The sequence below is a fragment of the Petromyzon marinus genome, unplaced genomic scaffold (assembly GCF_048934315.1).
Source record: "Petromyzon marinus isolate PM22_M1 ecotype Great Lakes invasive population unplaced genomic scaffold, UKy_Petmar_22M1.pri1.0 PM_G_Scaffold_49, whole genome shotgun sequence".
Taxonomy (NCBI): domain Eukaryota; kingdom Metazoa; phylum Chordata; class Hyperoartia; order Petromyzontiformes; family Petromyzontidae; genus Petromyzon; species Petromyzon marinus.
In genome coordinates, this window is record NW_027423001.1 from 276,882 (window position 1) to 303,760 (window position 26,879).

General features: G+C 53.6%; 1 protein-coding gene across 2 annotated transcripts in view; it reads left to right on the plus strand.

Moving 5' to 3' along the window:
- Positions 1-26,879, plus strand: part of LOC142917410 (coxsackievirus and adenovirus receptor homolog) — a 67,389-nt gene that overhangs the window by 20,817 nt on the left and 19,693 nt on the right. For both annotated transcript variants that reach the window (XM_076062067.1, XM_076062068.1), the window contains exons 3-4: positions 1,687-1,882; positions 8,330-8,482. In XM_076062067.1, the coding sequence (XP_075918182.1) occupies positions 1,687-1,882; positions 8,330-8,482 (349 nt within the window). The remainder of the gene's footprint in view (positions 1-1,686; positions 1,883-8,329; positions 8,483-26,879) is intronic.

The window sequence follows — 26,879 nt, forward strand, 5'->3', positions numbered from 1 at the left end:
TCTCCGTGTTTGTATATGCGGATAGCCTCATGAACGAATCTCTCTTGGTAACCGTAAGCGTGAACAATCAATTAAGACCCCAAATGGTTTATCAAATCCTTCCAACGATTGCTAAGCCCAGAATCCATCTCCTCGGTTGAAATTGTCTCCGTGTTTGTACGTGCGGATAGCCTCATGAACGAATCTCTCTTGGTAACCGTAAGGGTGAACAAGCAATTAAGACCCCAAATGGTTGATCAAATCCTTCCAATGATTGCTAAGCCCAGAATCCATCTCCTCGGTTGAAATTGTCTCCGTGTTTGTACGTGCGGATAGCCTCATGAACGAATCTCTCTTGGTAACCGTAAGTGTGAACAATCAATTAAGACCCCAAATGGTTTGTCAAATCCTTCCAACGATTGCTAAGCCCAGAATCCATCTCCTCGGTTGAAATTGTCTCCGTGTTTGTACGTGCGGATAGCCTCATGAACGAATCTCTCTTGGTAACCGTAAGGGTGAACAAGCAATTAAGACCCCAAATGGTTTATCAAATCCTTCCAATGATTGCTAAGCCCAGAATCCATCTCCTCGGTTGAAATTGTCTCCGTGTTTGTACGTGCGGATAGCCTCATGAACGAATCTCTCTTGGTAACTGTAAGCGTGAACAATCAATTAAGACCCCAAATGGTTTGTCAAATCCTTCCGACGATTGCTAAGCCCAGAATCCATCTCCTCGGTTGAAATTGTCTCCGTGTTTGTACGTGCGGATAGCCTCATGAACGAAACTCTCTTGGTAACCGTAAGCGTGAACAATCAATTAAGACCCGAAATGGTTTATCAAATCCTTCCAACGATTGCTAAGCCCAGAATCCATCTTCTCGGTTGAAATTGTCTCCGTGTTTGTATATGCGGATAGCCTCATGAACGAATCTCTCTTGGTAACCGTAAGCGTGAACAATCAATTAAGACCCCAAATGGTTTATCAAATCCTTCCAACGATTGCTAAGCCCAGAATCCATCTCCTCGGTTGAAATTGTCTCCGTGTTTGTACGTGCGGATAGCCTCATGAACGAATCTCTCTTGGTAACCGTAAGGGTGAACAAGCAATTAAGACCCCAAATGGTTGATCAAATCCTTCCAATGATTGCTAAGCCCAGAATCCATCTCCTCGGTTGAAATTGTCTCCGTGTTTGTACGTGCGGATAGCCTCATGAACGAATCTCTCTTGGTAACCGTAAGTGTGAACAATCAATTAAGACCCCAAATGGTTTGTCAAATCCTTCCAACGATTGCTAAGCCCAGAATCCATCTCCTCGGTTGAAATTGTCTCCGTGTTTGTACGTGCGGATAGCCTCATGAACGAATCTCTCTTGGTAACCGTAAGGGTGAACAAGCAATTAAGACCCCAAATGGTTTATCAAATCCTTCCAATGATTGCTAAGCCCAGAATCCATCTCCTCGGTTGAAATTGTCTCCGTGTTTGTACGTGCGGATAGCCTCATGAACGAATCTCTCTTGGTAACTGTAAGCGTGAACAATCAATTAAGACCCCAAATGGTTTGTCAAATCCTTCCGACGATTGCTAAGCCCAGAATCCATCTCCTCGGTTGAAATTGTCTCCGTGTAGGTACGTGCGGATAGCCTCACGGCGGCGGCGGTGGCGATGGCGGAGCCCTTTTTGTCCGTCCCCCACCCCCCTGCCCTCAGGTTGCCACGTTCGCCGGGGGCGAGGGGCACATCTACCCGGACTTCGCGTCCCGCGTGCGATTCGCCCGCAACGCGACGCGGAGGGACGCGTCGCTGCAGATCGCCGGGCTGCGGGCGAGCGACGCCGGCGTCTACACGTGCAAGGTGAAGTTCGGCACTTTCATCAAGCTGGAGACCATCAGGCTCACCGTGCTGGGTAACGAACGCACGCACGCGCACACGCACGTATGCACACGCAGGTACGCACGTACACACACGTACACGCACGCACACACACGTACACACACGCATGCACGTACACACACGTATACGCACGCACACGCACGTACACACATGCACGCACACGCACGCACACGCACGTACACATGTACACGCACGCACGTACACACGTACACGCACACGCACGTACACACACGCACGCACGCGCACATGCACGCACGCACACGCACGTACACACACGTACACGCACGCACGTACACACACGCACACACACGCACGTACATGCACGCACGCACGTACAACAACAACAACCGCCATTCGCCACTAAGTGGCGGTGACGTCACCACGACGCTTGTGCCAGGCTATGTGCACCCTGAGGCCACGTGAAGTGTCGAACGCCCGCTGGCAGGAGGTCACGGGGCAGACCCAGGTGCCACGGGTCGACTGACTGTGGCAACCTGCTGTGCTTTAGCCACCCGGCGCTCCGCTCGTTGTTGTGAGCGTCGCTCCTCCGCCCTCCGTTGTTGTTGGAGGGTGAGTGCCTCCAACTGCCCAGTAGCGTCCTTCACGAGCCTCCTCCACAGAGGCCGATCTTGACACCGCTGGTACCAGTCATCGGCAAGTCCACTCAGCTCCACGTCCTCCTGTACCACATCACTCCATCTCTTCTCTAGCCCGTGCCGTGCCCGCGTAGCCCCCTCAATCCGGCCAAACAAAAGCTGTTTCGGCATGCGGTGGCTGGGCATGCGGGCTACATGACCCAGCCATCGCAGCCTTCCCCGCCGGAGGAGCTCACCGATGGGACCTTGCCCAGATCTTTCAAGGATTTGTGAGCTCCTCACACAATCCATTCTGGTTAAACCCAGGATGGATCGTAGGCAGGCCAGCATAAATGTTTCTAACCGGCGAAGATGTTCCATTAGGGGGGTCCACGTTTCGCAAGCGTAGAGAAGGGAGGGAATGACCGTGGCCGAGAAGACCTGAAGCTTAGTGCGGAGCGACAGACCAGGTAGCTTCCACACAGCGTTACGCAACCGATGAAAAGATATTGCCACTCGACTGATTCGGAGTGAGACCTCTGCTGTTAAACTGGAGCCAGTCATAAGCACACTGCCCAGGTATGGGAAACTCTCCACTCTCTCCACAACTGCCCCATCACCGATTGGGAGTTTTGGGGGCGGAGTGTCCGATGGTACAAAATACCCAGGCAGGTGCTTAGTTTTGGTGGGGCTGATGGTAAGGCCCCACCTCTTAGTGGCACGCTCCAGTCTCAGCAGCAGCGTTTCCAACTCCTCCTCTGAATGAGCAGTTATTACCAAATCATCAGCATACATAACATGGTTGAGCAATAGGGAGCCATCCCTTGACCGCACCCGGGCGTCGATCAGCCTCCCATTATATCTGTACCATATGGAGATTCCCCCGGTACAGCTATTGAAGGCTTCACGAACTACGTGGTCAAAGTAGATGTTAAATAATGTGGGAGCCAGAGGACATCCCTGTCACACCCCAAGGTTAACAGGGAATGGCTCTGACTCCCGGCCACGTAGTTGTACCCGGGCCCGCTCACCATCATGAAGGTCCTTAATGATCGTGAGCAGAGGGTCAGGTACTCCAAAAGCACGAAGAACAACCCAGAGCCCAGGCCTACTGATGGTATCATAGGCCTTGACCAGGTCAATAAAGCAGAGATGTAGGTCTTGTTGGAATTCCCTACACCTCTGCTGTAGCAGACGGACAGAAAATATGGCATCTGTGCAGGACCGCCCTTTCCTGAAACCGCATTGGGGCTCCGCAAGCCTCTCCTCAGCATGCCTGGCAAGGCGATGTTGAATAATCCTTGCCAGGACCTTTCCCGGCACACTGAGGAGTGAGATGCCCCTGTAGTTGTTACAGTCTGTGCGGTCCCCCTTCTTAAAAAGGGGGACCACCAGGGCATCCTTCCAATCCTGCGGAACCCATCCAGTGGTCCAGACTGTTGTTATGATGTCATATAGGGCAGTCTGTGCACAAACGCCTCCCTCCCTCAGCATTTCGCTTGGGAGATCATCTCTGCCCGCTGCCTTTTCTGGTCTCAGACTCCGGATCGCCTTCAGTACTTCCTCAACAGATGGCACCTCAGCCAGCCACTCACAGGGGGTGACTTCTTCCAATATTTGAGGCACCGCAGCCTCAGCAGGGTCATCCTCACTTTGTGCCTCGATGTTTTCCTGGCTGAGGGATTTTCCCTCCCCCAGGACCTCACAGAAATGCTCAGAAAACCTGCAAACCTGTTTCTGGGGGTCGGAGATTGGGTCACCGTTTTTTCCCCTAATGATGGTAATAGGTGTGGCGCTGCAAATTACTTTTTTGATGGAGTTAAATAGAGATTTGTGATCACGGGCCACTGAGGCAGACTCAATCTCCTCAGCAACCCGCGACTACCACCCATCCTTGCAGCGCCTCACGGCTCTCCGAACCTCCGAGCGAAGGCTGCGGTAAGCCTCCACATTCTCTGACGTGGGATTCTGTAGCCGATGACAGTGGGCCTGTCGCTTTTTCTCAACCATCCTGAACACCTCCTCTGTCAGCCAGGGTCTATGGGGAGGTCTGGACCGCGTACCCAAAGCAGCCATTGCAGCTGCATGAGTCACAGTCCTAAACCTCGCCCATTTACCCTCGACATCAGGAGGAGTGGAGGACGATGCCAATCCCAGCCGCAAGCGATGATGAAATTCTCGCATAGCAACTTTCATCAGATAACTGAGACCAGGCCACTTTAGGTTGGAATGGGGTCCTGGGTATACACCCACCACCAGAGTGGAAGAATGGCAGGCACATCTTACAGATGACTAGTCGATGGTCAGAGGGCAGATCAGCTCCACGGTAGGTCCTGGTGTCAAGGACATGGGCTCGCATCCGCTGGTCCGTCACTATGTAGTCCAGCAGATGTTCTTGCTTGGACCCGGCATGCATCCATGATGTTGTGTGGATGCGCTGATGCCGGAACAGCGTGTTGGTAATTACAAGCCCATGGGCTGCACAAAAATCTAGCAGCCTCCTACCGTTGTTATTGAGCTGATCTGGCCCATGCCCTCCAATCACTCCAGACCAGGTGCCAGTATCATGACCAACTCGGGCATTGAAGTCACCCAACATGATAACTCTATCCCGAGGGGCCACTTTAGCCAGCACCTGTGACAGGAGGTCATAGAAGGCATCTGACTCATCGGCTTTGCCTGCATCCCTCCACGGATGTTCATCTTTGGTGGGGGCATAAGTAACAACGACCACCATTCCTTGCCTCCGGTTGATGGGAAGGCGAGCCCAAAGTAGCCTGGGACTTACAGCTTCTCACACCTCACCGCTACGCTCCCACGCCCCCTCATTCTTTTGTTCAAAAGAAGAGCCACACCCTGTTGTTTGGCAGTCTGCTGCCCCGAGTAGAGGACGGTCCACCCCTCATGGTGGCAGGAGCCAGAGCCGGTCCACCGGACCTCCTGAATGCCACACAGATCCAGGCGGTACCGTTCCAGCTCCCGACAGAGGAGTGGCAGCCTCTCCTCCGCAGTGAGCGTTCGAACATTCCACGTGGCCACCCGTAGTGGCTTTTCGTTGTTTCTGGAGGAGCCCCGAGGGTAGATATTCAATCTCCTGGCTCCGCCAATTGGGGTTTGGCCAGGAGACGTCATAGACGCCTGGCCCCCCGGGGCCTCCGGCACAAGCTTATTAGTTACATATTTCAGTTTAACTCGTGGTTTAGTGGTAATTAATTGAAGGTGGAGGGGTTACCAGCCCCTCGCACCCGTACACACACGTACACACACGCACGTACACACACACACGTACACGCGCGCACACGCATGTACACGCACGTGCACGCACGCACACACATGCACGTACACGCATGTACACGCACGCACGCACATGCACGCACGCACACGCACGTACACACACGTACACACATGCACGTACACACACGCACACACGCACGTACACGCACGTACACGCACTTGCACGCACGTACGCACGTACACGCACACATGTAGACATACGTACACGCACGTACACGCACGTACGTGCACGCACGCACACACACGTGTGCGTGCGTGTACGTGTGGGTCTCTGTGGGTCTGGGTGTCTGTGGGTGTCTACGAGTGTACGTGTGCACGTTGAACTTGTTTCGCGCCGTAAAGTAGCCAACCGTGCTGTGGGTCTCTGTGGGTGTCTCTGTGTCTGTGGGTCTCTGTGGGTCTCTGTGGGTCTCTGTGTCTGCGGGTCTCTGTGGGTCTCTGTGAGTCTCTGTGGGTCTCTGTGAGTGTCTCTGTGTCTGTGGGTCTCTGTGGGTCTCTGTGGGTCTCTATTGTCTGCGGGTCTCTGTGGGTCTCTGTGGGTCTCTGTGTCTGTGGGTCTCTGTGGGTCTCTGTGGGTCTCTGTGAGTGTCTCTGTGAGTCTCTGTGGGTCTCTGTGGGTCTCTGTGGGTCTCTGTGGGTGTCTCTGTGTCTGTGGGTCTCTGTGAGTGTCTCTGTGTCTGCGGGTCTCTGTGGGTCTCTGTGAGTCTCTGTGGGTCTCTGTGGGTCTTTGTGGGTGTCTCTGTGTCTGCGAGTCTCTATGGGTCTCTGTGGGTCTCTGTGGGTCTCTGTGGGTTTCTCTGTGTCTGTGGGTCTCTTTGGGTCTCTGTGGGTGTCTCTGTGTCTGCGGGTGTCTGTGGGTCTCTGTGGGTCTCTGTGGGTCTCTGTGAGTGTCTCTGTGTCTGCGGGTCTCTGTGAGTCTCTGTGGGTCTCTCTGGGTCTCTGTGTCTGTGGGTCTCTGGGTCTCTGTGAGTGTCTCTGTGTCTGCGGGTCTCTGTGGGTCTGGGTGTCTGTGGGTCTCTGTGGGTCTCTGTGGGTCTGGGTGTCTGTGGGTCTCTGTGGGTCTCTATGGGTGTCTCTGTGTCTACACGTCTGTGTGGTTCTCTGTGAGTCTCTGTGGGTCTCTGCGGGTCTCTGTGGGTCTCTGTGGGTGTCTCTGTGTCTGCGGGTCTCTGTGGGTCTCTGTGAGTCTCTGTGTCTGCGGGTCTCTGTGGGTCTGGGCGTCTGTGGGTCTCTGTGGGTCTCTGGGTGTCTGTGGGTCTCTGTGGGTCTCTGTGGGTCTGGGTGTCTGTGGGTCTCTGTGGGTCTCTGTGGGTCTCTGTGTCTGCGGGTCTCTGGGTCTCTGTGAGTCTCTGTGGGTCTCTGTGTCTGCGGGTCTCTGTGGGTCTCTGTTGGTCTGGGTGTCTGTGGGTCTCTGTGGGTGTCTCTGTGTCTGTGGGTCTCTGTGGGTCTGGGTGTCTGTGGGTCTCTGCAGGTCTCTGTGGGTGTCTCTGTGTCTGCGGGTCTCTGGGTCTTTGTGGGTGTCTGTGGGTCTCTGTGAGTCTCTGTGAGTGTCTCTGTGTCTGTGGGTCTCTGTGAGTCTCTGTGAGTGTCTCTGTGTCTGCGGGTCTCTGTGGGTCTCTGTGGATCTCTGTGTCTGTGGGTCTCTGGGTCTCTGTGAGTGTCTCTGTGTCTGCGGGTCTCTGTGGGTCTGGGTGTCTGTGGGTCTCTGTGGGTCTCTGTGGGTCTGGGTGTCTGTGGGTCTCTGTGCGTCTCTATGGGTGTCTCTGTGTCTGCACGTCTCTGTGGGTCTCTGTGAGTCTCTGTGGGTGTCTCTGTGTCTGCGGGTCTCTGTGGGTCTCTGTGAGTCTCTGTGTCTGCGGGTCTCTGTGGGTCTGGGCGTCTGTGGGTCTCTGTGGGTCTCTGTGGGTCTGGGTGTCTGTGGGTCTCTGTGGGTCTCTGTGGGTCTGGGTGTCTGTGGGTCTCTGTGGGTCTCTGTGGGTCTCTGTGTCTGCGGGTCTCTGGGTCTCTGTGAGTCTCTGTGGGTCTCTGTGGGTGTCTCTGTGTCTGCGGGTCTCTGTGGGTCTCTGTGGGTCTGGGTGTCTGTGGGTCTCTGTGGGTGTCTCTGTGTCTGTGGGTCTCTGTGGGTCTGGGTGTCTGTGGGTCACTGTGAGTGTCTGTGAGTGTCTCTGTGTCTCTGTGTCTGTGGGTCTTTGTGAGTCTCTGTGAGTGTCTCTGTGTCTGCGGGTCTCTGTGGGTCTCTGTGAGTCTCTGTGGGTCTCTGTGGGTCTCTGTGGGTGTCTCTGTGGGTCTCTGTGAGTGTCTCTGTGTCTGTGGGTCTCTGTGGGTGTCTGTGGGTCTCTGTGAGTCTCTGTGGGTCTCTGTGAGTGTCTCTTGTGGGTCTCTGTGGGTGTCTCTGTGTCTGCGGCTCTCTGTGGGTGCCCGTGGGTGTCTGGGTGCCCGTGGGTGTCTACGAGTGTTACGTGCGCACGTTGATCTTGTTTCGTCACGTGGCCACAGGCGCCAAACGGAGCGCAACAGAGAGGACTTGGGCCTGTTGTGAGCCCTTTCTCCTGCTGCCCCACCCCCACCCCCCACTGTCCCACCTGGCACAGTGAAGCCGTCCCAGCCCAGCTGCGTGGTGAACGGTTCGCTGCAGCAGGGCGAGGAGCTGTCGCTGCAGTGCCTGTCCACGGAGGGGACGTCGCCCATCAGATATCGGTGGAGCAAGGCCGGCGGGGAGGAGGGTCCCTCACCGTCCGTGCTGGGTGGGTGGCACCTCAGACGGCGCGAGGAACGTGACGAGGACGATGACGACGATGACGACGATGACGACGATGATGACGATGATGACTATGATGATGATGATGAGACCCACAGACTCAACACACATAGAGACCCATAGACTCACCACACAGAGACCCATAGACTCACCACACAGAGAGTCCCACAGACTCACCACACAGAGACCCATAGACTCACCACACACAGAGACCCACAGACTCACCACACACAGAGACTCATAGACTCACCACACACAGAGACCCATAGACTCACCACACACAGAGACCCATAGACTCACCACACACAGAGACCCATAGACTCACGACACACAGAGACCCATAGACTCACCACACACAGAGACCCATAGTCTCACCACACACAGAGACCCATAGACTCACCACACACAGAGACCCATAGACTCACCACACACAGAGACTCATAGAATCAGCACACAGAGACTCATAGACTCATCACCACACAGAGACTCATAGACTCAGCACACACAGATACTCATAGACTCACCACACAGAGAACCATAGACTCACCACACAGAGACCCATAGACTCACCACACAGAGCCCCATAGACTCACCACACAGAGACCCACAGACTCACCACACACAGAGACCCACAGACTCACCACACAGAGACCCATAGACTCACCACACAGAGACCCATAGACTCACCACACAGAGACCCACAGACTCACCACACACAGAGACCCACAGACTCACCACACAGAGACCCATAGACTCACCACACAGAGACCCATAGACTCATCACACAGAGACCCATAGACTCACCACACACAGAGACCCATAGACTCACCACACAGAGACCCACAGACTCACCACACAGAGACCCACAGACTCACCACACAGAGACCCACAGACTCACCACACACAGAGACCCATAGACTCACCAGACACAGAGACCCATAAACTCACCACACACAGAGACCCATAGACTCACCACACAGAGACCCATAGACTCACCACACAGAGACCCATAGACTCACCACACAGAGACCCATAGACTCACCACACAGAGACCCACAGACTCACCACACAGAGACCCACAGACTCACCACACACAGAGACCCATAGACTCACCACACAGAGACCCATAGACTCACCACACAGAGACCCACAGACTCACCACACAGTGACCCATAGAATCATCACACAGAGACCCACAGACTCACCACACAGAGACCCACAGACTCACCACACACAGAGACCCATAGACTCACAAAGAGACCCACAGACTCACCACACAGAGACCCATAGACTCACCACACAGAGAGTCCCACAGACTCACCACACAGAGACCCATAGACTCACAAAGAGACCCACAGACTCACCACACAGAGACCCACAGACTCACCACACACAGAGACCCACAGACTCACTCACACAGAGACCCACAGACTCACCACACACAGAGACCCACAGACTCACCACACAGAGACCCATAGACTCAGCACACAGAGACCCACAGACTCACCACACACAGAGACCCACAGACTCACCACACAGAGACCCATAGACTCACCACACAGAGACCCATAGACTCATCACACACAGAGACCAACAGACTCACCACACACAGAGACCCACAGACTCACCACACAGACACCCACAGACTCACCACACAGAGACTCATAGACTCACCACACAGAGACCCACAGACTCACCACACAGAGACTCACAAACTCACCACACACAGAGACCCACAGACTCACCACACAGAGACCCACAGACTCACTACACAGAGCCCACAGACTCACCACACACAGAGACCCACAGACTCATCACACAGAGACCCACGGACTCACCACACACAGAGACCCATAAACTCACCACACACAGAGACCCATAGACTCACCACACAGAGACCCATAGACTCACCACACAGAGACCCACAGACTCACCACACACAGACCCACAGACTCACCACACACAGAGACCCACAGACTCACCACACAGAGACCCACAGACTCACCACACAGAGACCCATAGACTCACCACACAGAGACCCACAGACTCACCACACACAGAGACCCACAGACTCACCACACAGAGACCCATAGACTCACCACACAGAGACCCATAGACTCATCACACAGAGACCCATAGACTCACCACACATAGAGACCCATAGACTCACCATACAGAGACCCACAGACTCACCACACAGAGACCCACAGACTCACCACACAGAGACCCACAGACTCACCACACACAGAGACCCATAGACTCACCACACACAGAGACCCATAAACTCACCACACACAGAGACCCATAGACTCACCACACAGAGACCCATAGACTCACCACACAGAGACCCATAGACTCACCACACAGAGACCCATAGACTCACCACACAGAGACCCACAGACTCACCACACAGAGACCCACAGACTCACCACACACAGAGACCCGTAGACTCACCACACAGAGACCCATAGACTCACCACACAGAGACCCACAGACTCACCACACAGAGACCCATAGAATCATCACACAGAGACCCACAGACTCACCACACAGAGACCCACAGACTCACCACACACAGAGACCCATAGACTCACAAAGAGACCCACAGACTCACCACACAGAGACCCACAGACTCACCACACACAGAGACCCACAGACTCACTCCCACAGAGACCCACAGACTCACCACACACAGAGACCCACAGACTCACCACACAGAGACCCATAGACTCACCACACAGAGACCCACAGACTCACCACACACAGAGACCCACAGACTCACCACACAGAGACCCATAGACTCACCACACAGAGACCCATAGACTCATCACACACAGAGACCAACAGACTCACCACACACAGAGACCCACAGACTCACCACACAGACACCCACAGACTCACCACACAGAGACTCATAGACTCACCACACAGAGACCCACAGACTCACCACACAGAGACTCACAAACTCACCACACACAGAGACCCACAGACTCACCACACAGAGACCCATAGAATCATCACACAGAGACCCACAGACTCACCACACAGAGACCCACAGACTCACCACACACAGAGACCCATAGACTCACAAAGAGACCCACAGACTCACCACACAGAGACCCACAGACTCACCACACACAGAGACCCACAGACTCACTCCCACAGAGACCCACAGACTCACCACACACAGAGACCCACAGACTCACCACACAGAGACCCATAGACTCACCACACAGAGACCCACAGACTCATCACACACAGAGACCCACAGACTCACCACACAGAGACCCATAGACTCACCACACAGAGACCCATAGACTCATCACACACATTGACCAACATACTCACCACACACAGAGACCCACAGACTCACCACACAGAGACTCATAGACTCACCACACAGAGACCCACAGACTCACCACACAGAGACTCACAAACTCACCACACACAGAGACCCACAGACTCACCACACAGAGACCCACAGACTCACCACACAGAGACCCACAGACTCACCACACACAGAGACCCACAGACTCACCACACAGAGACCCACAGACTCACCACACAGAGACCCACAGACTCACTACACAGAGACCCACAGACTCACCACACACAGAGACCCACAGGCTCATCACACAGAGACCCACAGACTCTCCACACACAGAGACCCATAGACTCACAAAGAGACCCATAGACTCACCACACAGAGAGTCCCACAGACTCACCACACAGAGACCCATAGACTCACCACACACAGATACCCATAGACTCACCACACACAGAGACCCATAGACTCACCACACACAGAGACCCACAGACTCACCACACACAGAGACTCATAGACTCACCACACACAGAGACCCATAGACTCACCACACACAGAGACCCATAGACTCACCACACACAGAGACCCATAGACTCACCACACACAGAGACCCATAGACTCACCACACACAGAGACCCATAGACTCACCACACACAGAGACCCATAGACTCACCACACACAGAGACCCATAGTCTCACCACACACAGATACCCATAGACTTACCACACACAGAGACCCATAGACTCACCACACACAGAGACCCATAGACTCACCACACACAGAGACCCATAGACTCACCACACACAGAGACCCACAGACTCACCACACACAGAGACTCATAGACTCACCACACACAGAGACCCATAGACTCACCACACACAGAGACCCATAGACTCACCACACACAGAGACCCATAGACTCACCACACACAGAGACCCATAGACTCACCACACACAGAGACGCATAGACTCACGACACACAGAGACCCATAAACTCACCACACACAGAGACCCATAGACTCACCACACACAGAGACCCATAGACTTACCACACACAGAGACCCATAGACTCACCACACACAGAGACTCATAGAATCAGCACACAGAGACTCATAGACTCATCACCACACAGAGACTCATAGACTCAGCACACACAGATACTTATAGACTCACCACACAGAGACCCATAGACTCACCACACAGAGACCCATAGACTCACCACACAGAGACCCATAGACTCACCACACAGAGACCCACAGACTCACCACACAGAGACCCATAGACTCACCACACAGAGACCCACAGACTCACCACACACAGAGACCCACAGACTCACCACACAGAGACCCATAGACTCACCACACAGAGACCCATAGACTCATCACACAGAGACCCATAGACTCACCACACATAGAGACCCATAGACTCACCATACAGAGACCCACAGACTCACCACACAGAGACCCACAGACTCACCACACAGAGACCCACAGACTCACCACACACAGAGACCCATAGACTCACCACACACAGAGACCCATAAACTCACCACACACAGAGACCCATAGACTCACCACACAGAGACCCATAGACTCACCACACAGAGACCCATAGACTCACCACACAGAGACCCATAGACTCACCACACAGAGACCCACAGACTCACCACACAGAGACCCACAGACTCACCACACACAGAGACCCGTAGACTCACCACACAGAGACCCATAGACTCACCACACACAGAGACCCATAGACTCACCACACACAGAGACCCACAGACTCACCACACACAGAGACTCATAGACTCACCACACACAGAGACCCATAGACTCACCACACACAGAGACCCATAGACTCACCACACACAGAGACCCATAGACTCACCACACACAGAGACCCATAGACTCACGACACACAGAGACGCATAGACTCACGACACACAGAGACCCATAAACTCACCACACACAGAGACCCATAGACTCACCACACACAGAGACCCATAGACTTACCACACACAGAGACCCATAAACTCACCACACACAGAGACTCATAGAATCAGCACACAGAGACTCATAGACTCATCACCACACAGAGACTCATAGACTCAGCACACACAGATACTTATAGACTCACCACACAGAGACCCATAGACTCACCACACAGAGACCCATAGACTCACCACACAGAGACCCATAGACTCACCACACAGAGACCCACAGACTCACCACACAGAGACCCATAGACTCACCACACAGAGACCCACAGACTCACCACACACAGAGACCCACAGACTCACCACACAGAGACCCATAGACTCACCACACAGAGACCCATAGACTCATCACACAGAGACCCATAGACTCACCACACATAGAGACCCATAGACTCACCATACAGAGACCCACAGACTCACCACACAGAGACCCACAGACTCACCACACAGAGACCCACAGACTCACCACACACAGAGACCCATAGACTCACCACACACAGAGACCCATAAACTCACCACACACAGAGACCCATAGACTCACCACACAGAGACCCATAGACTCACCACACAGAGACCCATAGACTCACCACACAGAGACCCATAGACTCACCACACAGAGACCCACAGACTCACCACACAGAGACCCACAGACTCACCACACACAGAGACCCGTAGACTCACCACACAGAGACCCATAGACTCACCACACAGAGACCCACAGACTCACCACACAGAGACCCATAGAATCATCACACAGAGACCCACAGACTCACCACACAGAGACCCACAGACTCACCACACACAGAGACCCATAGACTCACAAAGAGACCCACAGACTCACCACACAGAGACCCACAGACTCACCACACACAGAGACCCACAGACTCACTCCCACAGAGACCCACAGACTCACCACACACAGAGACCCACAGACTCACCACACAGAGACCCATAGACTCACCACACAGAGACCCACAGACTCACCACACACAGAGACCCACAGACTCACCACACAGAGACCCATAGACTCACCACACAGAGACCCATAGACTCATCACACACAGAGACCAACAGACTCACCACACACAGAGACCCACAGACTCACCACACAGACACCCACAGACTCACCACACAGAGACTCATAGACTCACCACACAGAGACCCACAGACTCACCACACAGAGACTCACAAACTCACCACACACAGAGACCCACAGACTCACCACACAGAGACCCATAGAATCATCACACAGAGACCCACAGACTCACCACACAGAGACCCACAGACTCACCACACACAGAGACCCATAGACTCACAAAGAGACCCACAGACTCACCACACAGAGACCCACAGACTCACCACACACAGAGACCCACAGATTCACTCCCACAGAGATCCACAGACTCACCACACACAGAGACCCACAGACTCACCACACAGAGACCCATAGACTCACCACACAGAGACCCACAGACTCATCACACACAGAGACCGACAGACTCACCACACAGAGACCCATAGACTCACCACACAGAGACCCATAGACTCACCACACAGAGACCCATAGACTCACCACACAGAGACCCATAGACTCACCACACAGAGACCCATAGACTCACCACACAGAGACCCACAGACTCACCACACAGAGACCCACAGACTCACCACACACAGAGACCCGTAGACTCACCACACAGAGACCCATAGACTCACCACACAGAGACCCACAGACTCACCACACACAGAGACCCATAGACTCACAAAGAGACCCACAGACTCACCACACAGAGACCCACAGACTCACCACACACAGAGACCCACAGATTCACTCCCACAGAGATCCACAGACTCACCACACACAGAGACCCACAGACTCACCACACAGAGACCCATAGACTCACCACACAGAGACCCACAGACTCATCACACACAGAGACCGACAGACTCACCACACAGAGACCCATAGACTCACCACACAGAGACCCATAGACTCACCACACAGAGACCCATAGACTCACCACACAGAGACCCATAGACTCACCACACAGAGACCCATAGACTCACCACACAGAGACCCACAGACTCACCACACAGAGACCCACAGACTCACCACACACAGAGACCCGTAGACTCACCACACAGAGACCCATAGACTCACCACACAGAGACCCACAGACTCACCACACAGAGACCCATAGAATCATCACACAGAGACCCACAGACTCACCACACAGAGACCCACAGACTCACCACACACAGAGACCCATAGACTCACAAAGAGACCCACAGACTCACCACACAGAGACCCACAGACTCACCACACACAGAGACCCACAGACTCACTCCCACAGAGACCCACAGACTCACCACACACAGAGACCCACAGACTCACCACACAGAGACCCATAGACTCACCACACAGAGACCCACAGATTCACCACACACAGAGACCCACAGACTCACCACACAGAGACCCATAGACTCACCACACAGAGACCCATAGACTCATCACACACAGAGAGCAACAGACTCACCACACACAGAGACCCACAGACTCACCACTCGGACACCCACAGACTCACCACACAGAGACTCATAGACTCACCACACAGAGACCCACAGACTCACCACACAGAGACTCACAAACTCACCACACACAGAGACCCACAGACTCACCACACAGAGACCCACAGACTCACCACACAGAGACCCACAGACTCACCACACACAGAGACCCACAGACTCACCACACAGAGACCCACAGACTCACCACACAGAGACCCACAGACTCACTACACAGAGACCCACAGACTCACCACACACAGAGACCCACAGGCTCATCACACAGAGACCCACAGACTCACCACACAGAGACCCACAGAATCACCACACAGAGACCCACAGACTCATCATACAGAGACCCATAGACTCACCACACACAGCGACCCACAGACTCACCACACACAGACCCACAGACTCACCACACACAGAGACCCACAGACTCACCACCCAGAGACCCACAGACTCACCACACAGAGACCCACAGACTCACCACACAGAGACCCTTAGACTCACCACACACAGAGACCCATAGACTCACCACACACAGAGACCCACAGACTCACTCACACAGAGACCCACAGACTCACCACACACAGAGACCCACAGACTCAACACACAGAGACCCATAGACTCACCACACAGAGACCCACAGACTCACCACACACAGAGACCCACAGACTCACCACACAGAGACCCATAGACTCACCACACAGAGACCCATAGACTCATCACACACAGAGACCCACAGACTCACCACACACAGAGACCCACAGACTCACCACACAGACACCCACAGACTCACCACACACAGAGACCCACAGACTCACCACACAGAGACCCATAGACTCACCACACAGAGACCCACAGACTCACCACACACAGAGACCCACAGACTCACCACACAGACACCCACAGACTCACCACACAGAGACCCATAGACTCACCACACAGAGACCCACAGACTCACCACACAGAGACTCATAGACTCACCACACAGAGACCCACAGACTCACCACACATAGACTCACAAACTCACCACACACAGAGACCCACAGACTCACCACACAGAGACCCATAGACTCACCACACAGAGACCCATAGACTCATCACACACAGAGACCCACAGACTCACCACACACAGAGACCCACAGACTCACCACACAGACACCCACAGACTCACCACACAGAGACCCATAGACTCACCACACAGAGACCCACAGACTCACCACACAGAGACTCATAGACTCACCACACAGAGACTCACAAACTCACCACACACATAGACCCACAGACTCACCACACAGAGGCCCACAGACTCACCACACAGAGACCCACAGACTCACCACACACAGAGACCCACAGACTCACCACACAGAGACCCACAGACTCACCACACAGAGACCCACAGACTCACCACACACAGAGACCCACAGACTCACCACACAGATACCCACAGACTCACCACACAGAGACCCACAGACTCACCACACAGAGACCCATAGACTCACCACACACAGAGACCCATAGACTCACCACACAGAGCCCCATAGACTCACCACACAGAGACCCACAGACTCACCACACAGAGACCCATAGACTCACCACACAGAGACCCACAGACTCACCACACACAGAGACCCACAGACTCACCACACAGAGACCCATAGACTCACCACACAGAGACCCACAGACTCACCACACAGAGACCCATAGACTCACAAAGAGACCCACAGACTCACCACACAGAGAGTCCCACAGACTCACCACACAGAGACCCATAGACTCACCACACACAGATACCCATAGACTCACCACACACAGAGACCCATAGACTCACCACACACAGAGACCCACAGACTCACCACACACAGAGACTCATAGACTCACCACACACAGAGACCCATAGACTCACCACACACAGAGACCCATAGACTCACCACACACAGAGACCCATAGACTCACCACACACAGAGACCCATAGACTCACCACACACAGAGACCCATAGACTCACCACACACAGAGACCCATAGACTCACCACACACAGAGACCCATAGTCTCACCACACACAGATACCCATAGACTTACCACACACAGAGACCCATAGACTCACCACACACAGAGACCCATAGACTCACCACACACAGAGACCCATAGACTCACCACACACAGAGACCCACAGACTCACCACACACAGAGACTCATAGACTCACCACACACAGAGACCCATAGACTCACCACACACAGAGACCCATAGACTCACCACACACAGAGACCCATAGACTCACCACACACAGAGACCCATAGACTCACCACACACAGAGACGCATAGACTCACGACACACAGAGACCCATAAACTCACCACACACAGAGACCCATAGACTCACCACACACAGAGACCCATAGACTTACCACACACAGAGACCCATAGACTCACCACACACAGAGACTCATAGAATCAGCACACAGAGACTCATAGACTCATCACCACACAGAGACTCATAGACTCAGCACACACAGATACTTGTAGACTCACCACACAGAGACCCATAGACTCACCACACAGAGACCCATAGACTCACCACACAGAGACCCATAGACTCACCACACAGAGACCCACAGACTCACCACACAGAGACCCATAGACTCACCACACAGAGACCCACAGACTCACCACACACAGAGACCCACAGACTCACCACACAGAGACCCATAGACTCACCACACAGAGACCCATAGACTCATCACACAGAGACCCATAGACTCACCACACATAGAGACCCATAGACTCACCATACAGAGACCCACAGACTCACCACACAGAGACCCACAGACTCACCACACAGAGACCCACAGACTCACCACACACAGAGACCCATAGACTCACCACACACAGAGACCCATAAACTCACCACACACAGAGACCCATAGACTCACCACACAGAGACCCATAGACTCACCACACAGAGACCCATAGACTCACCACACAGAGACCCATAGACTCACCACACAGAGACCCACAGACTCACCACACAGAGACCCACAGACTCACCACACACAGAGACCCGTAGACTCACCACACAGAGACCCATAGACTCACCACACACAGAGACCCATAGACTCACCACACACAGAGACCCACAGACTCACCACACACAGAGACTCATAGACTCACCACACACAGAGACCCATAGACTCACCACACACAGAGACCCATAGACTCACCACACACAGAGACCCATAGACTCACCACACACAGAGACCCATAGACTCACGACACACAGAGACGCATAGACTCACGACACACAGAGACCCATAAACTCACCACACACAGAGACCCATAGACTCACCACACACAGAGACCCATAGACTTACCACACACAGAGACCCATAAACTCACCACACACAGAGACTCATAGAATCAGCACACAGAGACTCATAGACTCATCACCACACAGAGACTCATAGACTCAGCACACACAGATACTTATAGACTCACCACACAGAGACCCATAGACTCACCACACAGAGACCCATAGACTCACCACACAGAGACCCATAGACTCACCACACAGAGACCCACAGACTCACCACACAGAGACCCATAGACTCACCACACAGAGACCCACAGACTCACCACACACAGAGACCCACAGACTCACCACACAGAGACCCATAGACTCACCACACAGAGACCCATAGACTCATCACACAGAGACCCATAGACTCACCACACATAGAGACCCATAGACTCACCATACAGAGACCCACAGACTCACCACACAGAGACCCACAGACTCACCACACAGAGACCCACAGACTCACCACACACAGAGACCCATAGACTCACCACACACAGAGACCCATAAACTCACCACACACAGAGACCCATAGACTCACCACACAGAGACCCATAGACTCACCACACAGAGACCCATAGACTCACCACACAGAGACCCATAGACTCACCACACAGAGACCCACAGACTCACCACACAGAGACCCACAGACTCACCACACACAGAGACCCGTAGACTCACCACACAGAGACCCATAGACTCACCACACAGAGACCCACAGACTCACCACACAGAGACCCATAGAATCATCACACAGAGACCCACAGACTCACCACACAGAGACCCACAGACTCACCACACACAGAGACCCATAGACTCACAAAGAGACCCACAGACTCACCACACAGAGACCCACAGACTCACCACACACAGAGACCCATAGACTCACCACACACAGAGACCCACAGACTCACCACACACAGAGACTCATAGACTCACCACACACAGAGACCCATAGACTCACCACACACAGAGACCCATAGACTCACCACACACAGAGACCCATAGACTCACCACACACAGAGACCCATAGACTCACGACACACAGAGACGCATAGACTCACGACACACAGAGACCCATAAACTCACCACACACAGAGACCCATAGACTCACCACACACAGAGACCCATAGACTTACCACACACAGAGACCCATAAACTCACCACACACAGAGACTCATAGAATCAGCACACAGAGACTCATAGACTCATCACCACACAGAGACTCATAGACTCAGCACACACAGATACTTATAGACTCACCACACAGAGACCCATAGACTCACCACACAGAGACCCATAGACTCACCACACAGAGACCCATAGACTCACCACACAGAGACCCACAGACTCACCACACAGAGACCCATAGACTCACCACACAGAGACCCACAGACTCACCACACACAGAGACCCACAGACTCACCACACAGAGACCCATAGACTCACCACACAGAGACCCATAGACTCATCACACAGAGACCCATAGACTCACCACACATAGAGACCCATAGACTCACCATACAGAGACCCACAGACTCACCACACAGAGACCCACAGACTCACCACACAGAGACCCACAGACTCACCACACACAGAGACCCATAGACTCACCACACACAGAGACCCATAAACTCACCACACACAGAGACCCATAGACTCACCACACAGAGACCCATAGACTCACCACACAGAGACCCATAGACTCACCACACAGAGACCCATAGACTCACCACACAGAGACCCACAGACTCACCACACAGAGACCCACAGACTCACCACACACAGAGACCCGTAGACTCACCACACAGAGACCCATAGACTCACCACACAGAGACCCACAGACTCACCACACAGAGACCCATAGAATCATCACACAGAGACCCACAGACTCACCACACAGAGACCCACAGACTCACCACACACAGAGACCCATAGACTCACAAAGAGACCCACAGACTCACCACACAGAGACCCACAGACTCACCACACACAGAGACCCACAGACTCACTCCCACAGAGACCCACAGACTCACCACACACAGAGACCCACAGACTCACCACACAGAGACCCATAGACTCACCACACAGAGACCCACAGACTCACCACACACAGAGACCCACAGACTCACCACACAGAGACCCATAGACTCACCACACAGAGACCCATAGACTCATCACACACAGAGACCAACAGACTCACCACACACAGAGACCCACAGACTCACCACACAGACACCCACAGACTCACCACACAGAGACTCATAGACTCACCACACAGAGACCCACAGACTCACCACACAGAGACTCACAAACTCACCACACACAGAGACCCACAGACTCACCACACAGAGACCCATAGAATCATCACACAGAGACCCACAGACTCACCACACAGAGACCCACAGACTCACCACACACAGAGACCCATAGACTCACAAAGAGACCCACAGACTCACCACACAGAGACCCACAGACTCACCACACACAGAGACCCACAGATTCACTCCCACAGAGATCCACAGACTCACCACACACAGAGACCCACAGACTCACCACACAGAGACCCATAGACTCACCACACAGAGACCCACAGACTCATCACACACAGAGACCGACAGACTCACCACACAGAGACCCATAGACTCACCACACAGAGACCCATAGACTCACCACACAGAGACCCATAGACTCACCACACAGAGACCCATAGACTCACCACACAGAGACCCATAGACTCACCACACAGAGACCCACAGACTCACCACACAGAGACCCACAGACTCACCACACACAGAGACCCGTAGACTCACCACACAGAGACCCATAGACTCACCACACAGAGACCCACAGACTCACCACACAGAGACCCATAGAATCATCACACAGAGACCCACAGACTCACCACACAGAGACCCACAGACTCACCACACACAGAGACCCATAGACTCACAAAGAGACCCACAGACTCACCACACAGAGACCCACAGACTCACCACACACAGAGACCCACAGACTCACTCCCACAGAGACCCACAGACTCACCACACACAGAGACCCACAGACTCACCACACAGAGACCCATAGACTCACCACACAGAGACCCACAGATTCACCACACACAGAGACCCACAGACTCACCACACAGAGACCCATAGACTCACCACACAGAGACCCATAGACTCATCACACAGAGAGCAACAGACTCACCACACACAGAGACCCACAGACTCACCACTCGGACACCCACAGACTCACCACACAGAGACTCATAGACTCACCACACAGAGACCCACAGACTCACCACACAGAGACTCACAAACTCACCACACACAGAGACCCACAGACTCACCACACAGAGACCCATAGAATCATCACACAGAGACCCACAGACTCACCACACAGAGACCCACAGAGTCACCACACACAGAGACCCATAGACTCACAAAGAGACCCACAGACTCACCACACAGAGACCCACAGACTCACCACACACAGAGACCCCACAGACTCACTCCCACAGAGACCCACAGACTCACCACACACAGAGACCCACAGACTCACCACACAGAGACCCATAGACTCACCACACAGAGACCCACAGACTCATCACACACAGAGACCCACAGACTCACCACACAGAGACCCATAGACTCACCACACAGAGACCCATAGACTCATCACACACATTGACCAACATACTCACCACACACAGAGACCCACAGACTCACCACACAGACACCCACAGACTCACCACACAGAGACTCATAGACTCACCACACAGAGACCCACAGACTCACCACACAGAGACTCACAAACTCACCACACACAGAGACCCACAGACTCACCACACAGAGACCCACAGACTCACCACACACAGAGACCCACAGACTCACCACACAGAGACCCACAGACTCACCACACAGAGACCCACAGACTCACTACACAGAGACCCACAGACTCACCACACACAGAGACCCACAGGCTCATCACACAGAGACCCACAGACTCACCACACAGAGACCCACAGAATCACCACACAGAGACCCACAGACTCATCACACAGAGACCCATAGACTCACCACACACAGCGACCCACAGACTCACCACACACAGACCCACAGACTCACCACACACAGAGACCCACAGACTCACCACCCAGAGACCCACAGACTCACCACACAGAGACCCACAGACTCACCACACAGAGACCCTTAGACTCACCACACACAGAGACCCATAGACTCACCACACACAGAGACCCACAGACTCACTCACACAGAGACCCACAGACTCACCACACACAGAGACCCACAGACTCAACACACAGAGACCCATAGACTCACCACACAGAGACCCACAGACTCACCACACACAGAGACCCACAGACTCACCACACAGAGACCCATAGACTCACCACACAGAGACCCATAGACTCATCACACACAGAGACCCACAGACTCACCACACACAGAGACCCACAGACTCACCACACAGACACCCACAGACTCACCACACACAGAGACCCACAGACTCACCACACAGAGACCCATAGACTCACCACACAGAGACCCACAGACTCACCACACACAGAGACCCACAGACTCACCACACAGACACCCACAGACTCACCACACAGAGACCCATAGACTCACCACACAGAGACCCACAGACTCACCACACAGAGACTCATAGACTCACCACACAGAGACCCACAGACTCACCACACATAGACTCACAAACTCACCACACACAGAGACCCACAGACTCACCACACAGAGACCCATAGACTCACCACACAGAGACCCATAGACTCATCACACACAGAGACCCACAGACTCACCACACACAGAGACCCACAGACTCACCACACAGACACCCACAGACTCACCACACAGAGACCCATAGACTCACCACACAGAGACCCACAGACTCACCACACAGAGACTCATAGACTCACCACACAGAGACTCACAAACTCACCACACACATAGACCCACAGACTCACCACACAGAGGCCCACAGACTCACCACACAGAGACCCACAGACTCACCACACACAGAGACCCACAGACTCACCACACAGAGACCCACAGACTCACCACACAGAGACCCACAGACTCACCACACAGAGACCCACAGACTCACCACACACAGAGACCCACAGACTCATCACACAGAGACCCACAGACTCACAACACACAGACCCACAGACTCACCACACACAGAGACCCACAGACTCACCACACAGATACCCACAGACTCACCACACAGAGACCCACAGACTCACCACACAGAGACCCATAGACTCACCACACACAGAGACCCATAGACTCACCACACAGAGCCCCATAGACTCACCACACAGAGACCCACAGACTCACCACACAGAGACCCATAGACTCACCACACAGAGACCCACAGACTCACCACACACAGAGACCCACAGACTCACCACACAGAGACCCATAGACTCATCACACAGAGACCCATAGACTCACCACACACAGAGACCCATAGACTCACCACACAGAGACCCACAGACTCACCACACAGAGACCCACCACACAGAGACCCACAGACTCACCACACACAGAGACCCATAGACTCACCACACACAGAGACCCATAAACTCACCACACACAGAGACCCATAGACTCACCACACAGAGACCCATAGACTCACCACACAGAGACCCATAGACTCACCACACAGAGACCCATAGACTCACCACACAGAGACCCACAGACTCACCACACAGAGACCCATAGAATCATCACACAGAGACCCACAGACTCACCACACAGAGACCCACAGACTCACCACACACAGAGACCCATAGACTCACAAATAGACCCACAGACTCACCACACAGAGACCCACAGACTCACCACACACAGAGACCCACAGACTCACTCACACAGAGACCCACAGACTCACCACACACAGAGACCCACAGACTCACCACACAGAGACCCATAGACTCACCACACAGAGACCCACAGACTCACCACACACAGAGACCCACAGACTCATCACACAGAGACCCATAGACTCACCACACACAGCGACCCACAGACTCACCACACACAGACCCACAGACTCACCACACACAGAGACCCACAGACTCACCACCCAGAGACCCACAGACTCACCACACAGAGACCCACAGACTCACCACACAGAGACCCTTAGACTCACCACACACAGAGACCCATAGACTCACCACACACAGAGACCCACAGACTCACTCACACAGAGACCCACAGACTCACCACACACAGAGACCCACAGACTCAACACACAGAGACCCATAGACTCACCACACAGAGACCCACAGACTCACCACACACAGAGACCCACAGACTCACCACACAGAGACCCATAGACTCACCACACAGAGACCCATAGACTCATCACACACAGAGACCCACAGACTCACCACACACAGAGACCCACAGACTCACCACACAGACACCCACAGACTCACCACACACAGAGACCCACAGACTCACCACACAGAGACCCATAGACTCACCACACAGAGACCCACAGACTCACCACACAGACACCCACAGACTCACCACACAGAGACCCATAGACTCACCACACAGAGACCCACAGACTCACCACACAGAGACTCATAGACTCACCACACAGAGACCCACAGACTCACCACACATAGACTCACAAACTCACCACACACAAAGACCCACAGACTCACCACACAGAGACCCATAGACTCACCACACAGAGACCCATAGACTCATCACACACAGAGACCCACAGACTCACCACACACAGAGACCCACAGACTCACCACACAGACACCCACAGACTCACCACACAGAGGCCCATAGACTCACCACACAGAGACCCACAGACTCACCACACAGAGACTCATAGACTCACCACACAGAGACTCACAAACTCACCACACACATAGACCCACAGACTCACCACACAGAGGCCCACAGACTCACCACACAGAGACCCACAGACTCACCACACACAGAGACCCACAGACTCACCACACAGAGACCCACAGACTCACCACACAGAGACCCACAGACTCACCACACAGAGACCCACAGACTCACCACACACAGAGACCCACAGACTCATCACACAGAGACCCACAG